The 13,207-nt window shown below is 37.0% G+C and overlaps 1 protein-coding gene across 2 annotated transcripts in view; it reads right to left on the reverse strand.

Annotated features, from left to right (window-relative positions):
• Positions 1-1,928: 1,928 nt before the first annotated feature.
• LOC129241603 (protein naked cuticle) overlaps positions 1,929-13,207 on the reverse strand; it is a 38,063-nt gene continuing 26,784 nt past the window's right edge. For both annotated transcript variants that reach the window (XM_054878032.1, XM_054878031.1), the window contains 3 exons: positions 11,903-12,847; positions 5,547-5,884; positions 1,929-4,682 (listed from right to left, as the gene is read on the reverse strand). In XM_054878032.1, coding sequence (XP_054734007.1) covers positions 2,918-4,682; positions 5,547-5,884; positions 11,903-12,847 — 3,048 coding nt within the window. In that variant the 3' untranslated portion in view covers positions 1,929-2,917. The remainder of the gene's footprint in view (positions 4,683-5,546; positions 5,885-11,902; positions 12,848-13,207) is intronic.

The raw sequence follows: 13,207 nt of genomic DNA on the forward strand, positions 1-13,207 counted from the left end.
TTTTTTATTTTTATTTTTTGGATTATAAGACTCTTGCAGTAAATGAGCGATAAATCATCTGGCATAGTTTGTGCAGGTTTTCTAATGAGTTTGAATTAATTAATTTGCGATTTGTTTTCAATTCAAGCATTTATCAATTTTAGCTAAGTGGTTCTTATGTGAATGCAGAACATGTATTTGTCTATATAAATTTGTGTATGAATTATAAATATGTATTTGTGTTTATTTTTCTCTTTCGTAAGCAACAATGGCTTTTACAGTAACTTTGCACATTTATTTTAAATAGTTTCTTTAAATAATTAGTTTATAATTTATACAATTTTAGTATTACAGCAATTTTACATTCGTATTTAAACAGCTTTCTGGTGTGTTCACATACATGTACATGTACATACATACATATATGTGTGTAAGTGTTAGCTTCAATGCATTAAGCATTCAGTTTGTGCCCAATTCGTTCAAATAAATTATTTTATTTATGAGTTGTTGTTTTTTTGTTTTTGTATTTTTTATGTGTATATAGGTTGTATTTAGTAGCATTTACACACTTTTCAATGCTGCAATAAATCCTGTAAATTCCATCAATCATACACAACGGTACATAGTTCAATATACATATTTAGTTACTTAAATAATTACAGCGACTTCGCCTTAGTTCCCCACTTTTTGCAATAAACAACAATTAATAGAGCAGTTTTATTTACTTTAATCTACATATATTTTTGTTATGTTTGTAAGCAGCCGTCAAATGCCTCTCTTGAAATACTGCAAGTGAATTGGATTTGCTTTTGACCAATGCTCGCAATTGGAGAAATTTAATTCACAATAAGCTTCGCAGATATTTTTAGGTAATTAGCTTTTTCTTTGTTAAAAATTTATATATATTATTATATTAAATAATATAAATCATATAAATGAATTCTAAAATATTTGAAGAATTAATAAAAATGAAATTAAAGAATTGTTTCTAAAAGGCAAGCGCCACAGATAGAACTCCAATGCTGCCGCTTAATTTAAATTTTTATTAGCTTGAAAAAATAAAAGTTAAAAAATGTTATAAAAAATGTAATAAAAAAGCAGGCACCACAGATCGATGCTTCCATTTAATTTATTTTGATCTATTTACTCTAAGAAATAAGTTTATAAAATAAAATTTTAAAACAAAAAGTCTTTAAAAACTCAGAAGCCGCGTATTGAAACTTACAAATATTGCCAGTTAAAATAATTTTTTATTTAAAAATGCACAATTGAAAAACTAAGTGCAAAATATAAATAAAAAAAATTAAATGCAAACGGCTCTAACCGAAGCTTATTAATTTAGTCAATTAGAGTTCAGTTTCTTTTATTGGAAAATATACATTTTTTATAAAAACCACGAAAAGAAGCTCTCCTATAAAGTATTTTTTATTTAAAAATGCACATTTAAAAACTTAAAAACGGATTTTTTTAATACAAAATTCCGCGGACGAGCGCTAATCCATTTATTAAAAGAAAATCAGGTGATTCAAAAATAAAATTAAAAAAAAATCGTGAAAACTATAAACGCTGCGACTGGAGTTCCTTCAATACTGCAATTTAGTTTTATTTCTTAAAATGGTGAGATGTATTTCCTAAAATTAAGGTTGAAAGTTGTCATTTCTTAATCGAAAGTTTATAAAATAAAATTTTAAAATAGAATAAAAAAAATTTTTAAATAAAATATTTAATTCAAAAATAAAAAAATTTAATTTAAAAAATTTTATTTTTAATTAATTTATTTAATTTTAATTAAAATTTTTTTTAAATCAAATTTTTTTATTTTTAAATTAAATATTTTATTTAAATTTTTTTTTTTTAATTTTTAATTTTTTAATTAAAATTTTTTTTAATATTAATTTTTAAAGGTTATTTTATTTTTAAATTAAGTTTAAAAGCTCCACGTGCAGAAGCTATCGACTATTGGTAGTTAATTTAGTTTTTATTCAAAAAGTCGAAACATAGATTTGAAAAATTAAGTTTAAAAAATAAATTTAAAAAAGTGAAAAAATCGAAGTAAACATCCGAAAATTAAGCTTAGAAAATAAAATTCAAAAAATAAACGTCAAAAAATAAAATGTTAGCGGCCCGCATTGGAGCTCATCAGTTTTGCCAATTAGTGCTTTTGTATTTTATTTTAAAAACGGCATTTTCTAGATTCAAAGTGCGTATACTATGTAATGTTTCCTTTTGCAAATTTTCATATTATTTTATTCTTTCTATAACAACAAAAATTAAGTGATTTTGAAAATAGTTCATTACGAATTCTGCTATTCTCGCCTCTAAGTTTGTGTGCATTTAATTAGTGCGGCAATTTGATATGCTTGCGCGGATATGTAGGCCTTTCATGTTCGGATAAGAATACCGGGGTATGGAAAATGAAATTTGTTTGATACTAAAAATTATAACATTCTGCTTTCTGATATTTTATTCCCTTGCATACATACATAGCAGGTATTTTCGCTACCTGAAAATTTTCCACCGAAATTCTATATTTTCATTTTTATTACTACTTTTACTCTTTTGGAACATTTTGAATTTATTAAAATCATTCTCAAGTTGGCGCTCCCTGGCCGCTTTTCTCTTTGAATTTTCACTATTTTGTTTTATTAACTGCATAAGCATAACATTTGTAGCATACTTTTAGGCATTCAAGCTTTGTAAAACACAGCAAGGCTTGCAAAACAGCTGGGAGTAATTCGCTAAATAAACTTAATTGCATATCACTACAGCTAAGCAACACTTAAATTCTGTTGAATATTACTTTTGTTTTTTTTCTTTAAATACTTGTAATAAAGTCCCTATACAATTTTAGTCTACCACTAGTCCTTTTACTGAACCTAATCTCATAATAGTACCCTAGTATTCTTACAATTGTATTTTTTCTAGTATTATTTGTTTTCTATTCGTCTTTTTCCTCAAAGTGGTGGTAGTGATGATGGATGTGCTCGTGCACGTAACGGTGTATCAGTGACGAAGCACCACTACTCGTGTTGGCCGCACTCGCACTACCGCCACCGCTCCCTTCCGTCTCTACCTCCTCCTCCACTTCATCTTCCTCGCGCTCCTCTTCGTCTACCTCGTTCGCTTCAGCTGCATCGCTTACACGTATTGTCACCTCCTGCTCATGAGCTTCAATGCCCGCCAACTCTGTGTCATCGCTTAAATCCACTAGTTTGGCGGTCGTTACGTTGTTTTCTTTATTCGCTTCGGCAGCGCCATTCATTACTGGATTCGCTGTATTCGTCACTTCCACTGCAGATTCGGATTTGCGCGCTAAAAACACCTCCGCAGTTGGCGCTTCATTCACCGCTTCATCATCGGTTGTGGTCGGCGCAATGAGATTCTCACACTCCGTCGGATCACCGTGCATTGGTATGAGTGCTGTATAGTTTCCAATGCTCGTATTAGAACTACTTGAATGTATGCCGTTTGCGGCGTACGTATTCTTTAGCTGCTGCTGCTGCTGCGCTGTTGCCAATTTTTGCACAAGCGGCGCCGAGCGCACCTTATGCGCTGTTTTGTGTTTGCGACGCTGCATATTTTCGCGATGATTGTGTTGTTGAGTATTCAAGGCGCTCTCTTGCAGCTTCTCGCTCAACTTGGCATAAAGCGAGTTATCGGCATATTTCGCGGCCCCGTCCTTGCGCTGATGCTTGGCGGTATTGTTCTTCATCCATTTTTCGATGTGATCAACGGCGGGCGAGCGCTCCAATTGTACGCTGGAGAGATTTAAGACGGCCAGTTTATTCGCGCATTGTTGCTGTAGTTGCTGTTGGCTTTGATGATGGTGGTGGTGGCCGCCACTGTGATGTGTATTAGATGAGGAAAGCCGCTGATAGCCGTGGTATTGTGGTGAATTGTGTGCGGTGATGCTTTGATGCGCTTGTTGTTGTGAATATGAGCCGCTGCGAAGTATTTTGCTCGTTTTGATCTGATGCGTGGTGGAGTTGAGGAAAACCTTTGCGGGCGTGCTGTTGCTGCTAGGAACTGCTGTCATTATGGGTTGTACCGTTGCGATTAGTTGTTGCTGGTTTGCATTGTTGCTGCTACTATGTTGCGTGGGCTGATTAAGACTGACAATTTGTGGCACAAGTGTGGCTACAGCCGTTGGGCCAGCGCTACCCGGTGGTGGAGAGTGACTTGTACCGCCACCGCAAATGGTTGCATGTAAAAAGGAATCGTAGCCGCACAAATTCATTTTGTTGTGGTGGCCATGTTGCATGCCACTTTGGGCAGCTAGTACAGCGGGATTAATGGCCATTTGTTGGTGGTAGATGGGTATATGTGGCTGAGGGTGATACTGAATGGTGTTGTTGCTGTTGTTTGTAGTGCTGATGTCGTGCAAATTTATTTCGCTGCTGTTGTTGTTCGTGTGATTGCTGCTGTGACTGTGGCTGCTGCTGTTGCTGTTGTTGTGGCTTGGGCTGTGATGATTGTTGTTGTTATTGCTGTTGTTGGGCATAATGCAACTGCTGCTGTGGTTGATAATGGCATTGCTGTGGTTCGTAATTAAGGTCGGTATTTTCGACACTGTATTTGAGCGCTGACGTTGCTGGTGCTGGTGTTGTTGCTGCTGCTGTTGCTGTTGCTGCGGCTGCTGACTGTGACGCTGTTGATGTTGATGTTGTGGTTGTCTTATGGGACTCACATTTGCTTGAGGTTTTCTGGAAGTGCCAATAAGAGCAGAACAAAAATGAGTATGGATATGTATGTGTGTGTGTGTTTACAGTGGCGTGAAAAGGGTTACGAACAGGTAATTAATGTTCACACAATTCCACTTGTTGTGATTTAAGGCCTTTTGATTACCAACCAGGGATGCGTTTGGAGAAAGTATTCCATTATCTTTCCATGCATGCATAACGGTAACTCTTATAAAATATGAGGTACCTAGCGAATTTACAAATTTCCAGATAACACAGTGTTAGAGGCTGGCCTTCTAAGCAACTGAACAATTAAACAGTTCCATGAATGAATGAATGAAATTTTCCTTCCATATAATAACTAAATTTCCCACAGCAACGTTGCCAAACTTCACAGCGTTTTTTTTTTACTTTACAGGAAATGCATGCACCATTAAATTATTGATTAAACGACTATGTTTATGTGCAGATATTTTACAACAACGAATAGCGAATATTAAAAAGTGGGTGAATTAAAGAAATCATTAGAAAATAAAAATAAAATGCATAAAAATCGTAAATGCAAATCAGCGATTAAAGTGTTCATTAGGTACAAAACAAGTATTTTCCTTTGTTCTCTATTGTACGTCCTTTTGAATACAAAATCAGCGAATCGAAACCAGAAATAAAAAATTGAAAAATTATGATTGCGCTTTGTATTTTTTGTTCGTTTTATAGCTTTTGTTTTTTTCCTGCATTTACTTTCTACTGAGCACAGTTTTGCATGTAGAGACATGTGCATGTATAAATGCATGCTTGTGTGCACTTGGGTTTAGCAGGCTTGTGCTTGTGTGTGTAAATATATAAATAATACAAATATTTGCCACCCGCCCAGCACCCAGTGCTTACCCGCTCATCTGAAAACACAAACGGTTCTTCTCCATGCTTTCCCGTATTATGCTCATCAAGTCGTTGCGATTCAGTGCGGTCTTCCAACATTCAGCGGAATTGCGTTGCCTTTGCGCCAAAACATTTGAGGAGGCAGCGGTATTCTTGTGCGGGTTACGTAGTTGAACGCCGTCGACAACGTCACCTAATTGCTGCTGCTGCTGCTGCGGCGGTTGCAGTTGTTCCAGTTTTCCTTGTTGCTGCTGTTGTTGTTGTTGTTGTGAATGTCGATTATGCCAGCAAGCTTCGCTGCCCACCGAAAGGCTGCGTTGGCGTGTCTCGTGGCAATGGTCCTGAAACTGCCGGTCGTAGATGATATGTTGATGATTGGTGGCAGTGGTGATAATGTTGTTATTGTTTTTATTGCATTATTGCAAGAGTGCATGAAAGGATGAATGGGATGATGTTCGCGAAATGAAGTTGAATGAAATGCAATTATAGTAAAGTTGATGATGATTGTAATGTTATGTAAGGCAGTTGTTGGTATTGAGATTGTAGTTAGAGTTGTCGTCAGCGTCATTGTGATGAAAATGCAACGAAAAATAGAAAATAAAGAAAAATAAAATAAAAATTATACGCATAATTCAAGAATAAAATTGCACAACTAAAACTTAGAAATAAAAGCAATAGCAAAAAATTAGTACACTTTTAAATATTTATATAATATATAATATACATATGTGTGTATGTAAAGGGTGGTTACGTTTCAAGGGCCGGTGTTGAATTTGAATGAAATACAATTTTTTTAGGAAATTATTGTCATTTCTCTTTATTATGATAATATTGGTATGGCTCAATTACGTATGGAACAAAATATCGGCTAAATGGCCTTGGTGGCACACCTTCATCCGATGGTCCAAAATTTCGATGACGCTGTGGCATAATTCAGGTTCTATGCCGTTAATGTGCCGAATTATCTCATACTTTAGCTCTTGAATTGTTGCTGGCTTATTGACGTACACCTTTTCTTTCAAATAACCCCAAAGAAAGAAGTCCAACGGTATCGTTGACGTTTAGGTGTGGTACACATTCAACATCGGCCCTTGAAATTCAACCACCCTTTAGTTTCACTCATGCATACACGAGTATAAAATACCAAATTTAATATACTATAAATAGAGTGAAACGGCATACATATGTAGCGTACATGTTTTTAATTGCTCAAAGTATTTACCGAATATGCACGAAATTTTCAAATAAAATGCTGCGGAAAATAGACTACTCTAATACATCGTTAGCTTCGTGGGCCTCTGAACAATGGATTGTGCACAACACCTTATTCGATAAATTATTTGGGATCAATAGCATTTGCGTTCACTGTAAAAAGTATATGCCACGTAGTTTTGCTTTTTTTCTTCCATGCAGAAAACCTTACCGAAAACGGCTCACCGCAAACCGTGAGTAAAAAAATAAATTGTTGGCCGAACTTCGAGGTGGTCGTTTTACATTTTTCATCATATCTACGGCATTTACATTTTAACAGTAAAGTAAATTGCCGTTTCTCATACAAAAAATGACTGCAGTCCGAAACCGGCTTCAAACTATATGAGTGTCCTTCCGTTTGAGGAACAACAATAGCTTTTGTCTAGAGAAGACATTTTTTTTGTTCCAAAGTTTATTGTTCTTGAGTACTCCGTTCTAATATTTACCCCCATATCTCATTGCTATCAACAGACACCCGCCGGTATAACAACCTAAAATTATCTCTATAGTAATTGAGTGATGTTCGGTTCACAAGTAGATTGGTAGGTTTTTTCTTTAACTTAATTATTTTCTCAGCTTACTCAACGCAATGTGCCCCCATTTATCTAAACTTGAGAGGCAACTTGAATCGCACAGAAATTGGATGAATTAAAATTTTGATTTATAAATAGTCTTTATTTGATTTCACTTTAATGTTTTTAATTCATGTTGTTTAAGGGGTTATATACCTTGTGTTTTTCAAAAAATTCAAAATAAATTTTATTTCTTTATCGTAAAGTACAATCCCTTGAGAACATTTTCCAAAAATTTCATAGAGATCTGAAAGTTACAGCGTTTTAAATTGTGCGTCGTCACGTCCTGAGCGTACGGCCTCATGCGGCGCTTGAAACTTTAAACGCGATTATCTCAAAAACGTGTTTTTCCAAAAATGCTTTTGCGGTGGACGCGATTGCAAAAAAAGTATTCAACCGATTTTTATAATTTTTTTTTTAAATTGTTCGTAATTGATGTCGCCTCTTAGTGAACGATCAACTTTTTATGTATAAATTTTTATTTTGCAGATATGAATTTTTTAATGCCAATTTTAGGACTGTAGAAGTGGAGTTTTTTAAAAACATGTTCCTATTTTCACAAAAATCAAAATATTTAATATATTGATCGTTCACTAAGAAGATATAACCCTATACTAATGAAATCTTTTCGATTTTTTGATTTCAGTTGACTTGGTGGACTTGAATCGCGTCCACCGCAAGCCTCTTCCAAAAAAAGGGTCTTGGGGGAAAACGCCATAACTCCGCCATTTTTAAATATTTTTACACAAACAAAGCCTTTTTTTTTTTCTTTAAACATTGTAATATCCAATAATAAAAACTTTTATACAATAAAATTATTGCTACATATCTTTAAAAAAAACCCAACTTTCGCTAATTTCACCGGACCACAAGGTATATAACCCCTTAAGTTGAGATAATCTGGTGGGTAAATACTAGAACTAATACTAGTAAAGTAGTAGTAGTAAAGCGTCTGATTTATGCAGTGTTGAAAGAGGAGTAAAGCAGGGAGACGCGTTTTCTACGATTGTGTTAAGACTGATCCTAGACTATATAATTAAGAAGGTTGAAACATCAGAAACTATATTAAACAAAGCTTCGCAAATACCGAGTATGTGGCTTTGGTGGTGACTTTATCATATATACAATTTGGGTCGAACTTTTTAGTTTCTTTTCTCATGTAAAGGCCAAAAATGGTGATATTTTGAAATGATTGTATGGGGAACCCCCCAGGAAAGTTCCAGGGGGTGTGCCACTGGCATGGGTGGATCGGCCGTCCAAAGTTAGTGGGGGTCGATCATACATTTGAACTCGATTGGAGCACTCTAAATGGGTGAAAGTGGGATTTTTCGTTCGACCCAATTTGGGGGACATCAGAATTCGTTTTAGAGGTATGGTTCCTTCGGCAAAGTTTCTTACTTTGATCCCTAGAATACGATTTTCACAGAGCAATGAGCGATTTTTAAATCGACCCGCCCTAATATATATATATTTAGCACGTACACCCTTTCTGGGTGTTTGGCCGAGCTCCTCCTCCTATTTGTGGTGTGCGTCTTGATGTTGTTCCACAAATGGAGGGACCTACAGTTTCAAGCCGACTCCGAACGGCAGTTATTTTTATGAGGAGCTTTTTCATGGCAGAAATACACTCGGAGGTTTGCCATTGCCTGACGAGGGCGACCGCTATTAGAAAAACGCTTTTCTTATATTTGGTGTTTCACCGAGATTCGAACCTACGTTCTCTCTGTGAATTCCGAAGGGTTGTCACGCACGAACTCTTTCGGCTACGGCGGCCGGTTACTTGATAATCCCCGCGAGAAATATGAATGTTCAAAAAGAAGTATTCCAAGCACTCGAAATAGAAGCAAAATTTTTGGGATTAACGACCGGTGAAATCAAAACGAAATATCTCGCAAGACTTAACACGTTGAGACAAGCGCCAAACTTTACAAAATAAATAAATAATTGGTGCGTACTCTTCTGTTAGATGTTCGGTCGATGCGTCTTGATGTTGTTCCACAAATCGAGTGATCTGCATTTTTAAGCAGACTCCGAACGTGTAATAGTTTTTTTATGAGGAGCTTTTTTATGGCAGAAATACAATCGGAGGTTTGCCATTGTCTGTCGAGATGCGACCGCTATAAGAGAAACTTTTTTATCTTGCTGTTTCATGCACGGATATTCGAATCTACGCACTCAACGAATGGTAGACACGCGCCAACTCATTCTGCTACGGCGCCCGATCAATTGGTGATCATACATTTGAAAGCGTGGATCTAATTAAATATCTAAGGCTTCTTCTCAGTAGAACGGATTATACAGCGATTGGTATCCAAGACCGTGTGCAGGATGCGAACAAAGAATATTTTGCCCACGTTAAACTGTTAAAAAGCAAGTTCTTGAGTAGAAGAACGAAAATAAAAATATATAAAACCTGTGGCAACATACATATGGATGTGGAACCTGGACACTGGAAGCAGATAGAATTACACAATTAAGAATATTGGAAAGAAAACTACTGGGTACAGTACGAGTAGAAAATGGTCTGTATGCATCAGATATAATGACGAGCTAGAGGTGAAAATGCGTGCGGTTTGTTAAATCGTAGCGCAGCTAATAGTTAGTACACATTTGCAGAATGCGAGATTAAAGAATACCTCGCAAAGTTTTGGCTGTACGCATGTATGGGGGAAAGCGAAGAGGGTGACCACAAAAAAGATGGTTAGATGACGATCTAAGAAGTATATGAGTGACCAACTACCGTAGAGGATAATGATCTTAGGAAAAAGATAATGTTCTCAAGTCAAAAACATCAATGCACCTACCGCTTTAAGATCCTACTGGAAATGCTGAAGATATAGGGTGGGCCATGTAAAATTTGCTTTTTGAATCGGCTATAAAAAAAAACTAATCAATATTTTTTCAAACTTTTTTTTTTATTTTGAAGATTGAACATTGTCATTTATGAATGAAAAATAATATCGTACAAATGACTGCCATTCGATCAACCCAATTTTCAAGCACATTTTCGATTGTTTGGGCTCAAATTTCAATTGGGCATCAATCGTCTCTGGATGGTTCGCATAGCATTTGTCCTTATCGGCTCCTCACAAAAAATAGTCCAACGGGCTTAAATCACAGCTCCGAGGCGGCCAATTGCACCGTCCTGTGGAAACCAAATGTCGTCCATATCATCCTCTTCACTTTTTGGAAACAAAAACTCGTTGACCATTTACTGTAACCGCGGAAGAAGAAGAAAACTCACCTTTGGATATTGGTTTTCAATATTTCCCAATTTTGTTCAAGCGTATAGCGTCTCATTTCGTAAATGTCAAACCTTTAAGTAAATTATGAACACATTTGACATGTCATTTGTGTTACCATTCTTAAAAAAATAGGTGGTTCAAAAAGCAAACGCTATATGGCCCACCCTGTATAATGAAAAATGTAAAAAGTGCGGCCATTTTTTTCTTGTAAGGCAGTACGATCTTAAATGCAGTCTATTTTAAAATCACTGCAAACTCTGCTACGAGGTCTCATGCCTGGCCAGTTGCTCTGTCTCCACAGTTGGAGTATTGTTCGAAGAAAACTAGAAAATTTCCATGGAAATGCTACCCATTACAAAAAATGGTGCTGTCTAAAAATAAAATCTATAAAACCTAAGATTAAGTGGCAATATGGCAATGTTTTCAATGAAACTCCCCGAAATGTGCTCCGAGAAAATGGATTAAGGAGAAATGGATGAACTAAGGCAAAGAAAGTCCTTCTGGTGGAACTACAAAAATTATATCATTGGAGACTAGAAATCGATAATATGGTCGGATGGGATGAAGTTTAAGAGTTTTGTTTTTGATGTGCGACTGTAGATTTAGCTTCGACCGCTGCCCCAATAGCGTGATCTCATATAAAACAGTAAGGTGAGATAAAATGGTCGCTGGCAGTGGGAGAGAATGATGCTCGAACTCTCGATGAACTATGACAACAAATAAAAGCAAAATGCTCTCAGCTTACAGCAAAAACTTGCCAAAACGTGGTCAACAGTATGCAGTATAAATGCACTTTTAAACGGGGAAGGTGGCTACTTAAAGTATAGTATATAAATTCAGGTCCAAAAAGAATTATTGAACTATGCGATTCGGCCCGACAAAACTAACAAATTCCACAACGCGTATTGAGAAAGATACGCCTATTTAGCAGAATTAATTTTTTTTATAACAGAACTCTAAGTCACGCTTCCATTAGAAACCTACTGAGAAAAATGGATTGACGCTAATTTCACATGCAGTTTAAAACGAATATCTACATGCTTACATATGAATATTAACGTGTGCTCGTGCATAATGAACATCAATAAATACAGTAACACAGGCATAGGTGAATGAAGCTTGGCAACAACAAAGTAAACCCACGCGAATCTCATGATTCCCAGTTCAATTATTCAATGTCAATATTTCCGCTTAAGTTTGAGTAGTAGTTTTTCGTTGTTTTCGCAATGTTGCTGCCACATTTTCACACACTCACGCAAAACTCACAGAACAAAGTAATTTATAGATTATTAATTACCTTTTGTTTTCGCGCCTTGCGCAGCATTTTGACACGCGTAGACGCCTGGCGCATGTACACATCCGTTGGTGAGCGCCCATAACCAGTCGTAATCGGTGCACTCGTCACACCCGTCTCACAGCCGCGACAGTCTTCCATTTTCAGCAGCGCATCCTTAGTGCAACATTTCAGATTCGTTGCAGTCATATTCTCATAGAGATTTTCGTGTGGGCAGTTGGCGGCAGCAGATGCATCAAGGTTTGTTGGCGTTTGTTGCTGTTGCTGTTGTTGTTCCGTCGCATTGGCTGCTTCCTGCTGCTGTTGATACCACAATTGGTGCTGCTCCGCCACCGCGACCGCTGCTGCTGCTGAGGATTTCACTTTATTGTACTTACTAGCGCTGGAATGACTTTTTGATTTGCCGCCTACACCCGCTACTGTCGCCATGGCTGGCGTCGTTCCCAAGTTATTGGCAGCCAAAGCACTGCTTGTCGCCGCCGTTTCCTTTTCTTTGTCACTGTTACTGTCGTCGTCCTCGTCATCAGATTTAATTAGTTTGCGCGGCCGATAGCGATGCTGGCGACGTGTATGACCATGTCCGTGACTGGCGTTTGCCTTTGTGGCTGTCTCCAATATGCCTACCCCAGTCCCAGTGCCAGCACCGTTGGCCATTTTTTTCAACTTGCCACCACCTCCTCCACCAGCAACTGCAGCGGCGGCAGCTGCGGCTGCGGCTGATTTTGATTTGCCCTCTGGACTGACAGTTAAACGAACGTTGATTGTTTTGCTGCCACAGTGCGGCACTACCACAGACTTGCCGATCGACTCATATATCGTATAGACGATGCCGACAATGTCATCCTTTGTGATTTTTCCGTGATGACCGTCGAGGTCGTAGAAGGTGAATGAGAACTGCAATGGCTGTGTGGATTTGCCACCCTCGACGGAAACGTCGCAAGTGAACTCCTGCAAATAATTTCAAAGGAATAAGTAAAGATGATGAAGCAATTGAGTGTGGGGAGTAGAAGTATTCAGAAATTATGAAAAAATGAGTAGATACATACACACATACGTATAGTAAATATTGATTTATGCTGGGTGGCATAAAAATATTTCCCAGGATTTTTACAACCTTTGCTATTTTCAGTTTACTTGGCGGCTAAAATGTTTTTATTTATGTACTCGCTTACAACAGCGATGCCCGCACATACGTACATACTTAGAAAGAAATTTTTGGTATACGCCTTCAGTCTGTCATTTTGAGTTTGCTTGCGTTGCAATTTCACGCTCCAATAAATTTGCAACGTCAGTTCAAAAATTAATAAA

Source organism: Anastrepha obliqua, chromosome 3, assembly GCF_027943255.1.
Source record: "Anastrepha obliqua isolate idAnaObli1 chromosome 3, idAnaObli1_1.0, whole genome shotgun sequence".
NCBI classification, from domain to species: domain Eukaryota; kingdom Metazoa; phylum Arthropoda; class Insecta; order Diptera; family Tephritidae; genus Anastrepha; species Anastrepha obliqua.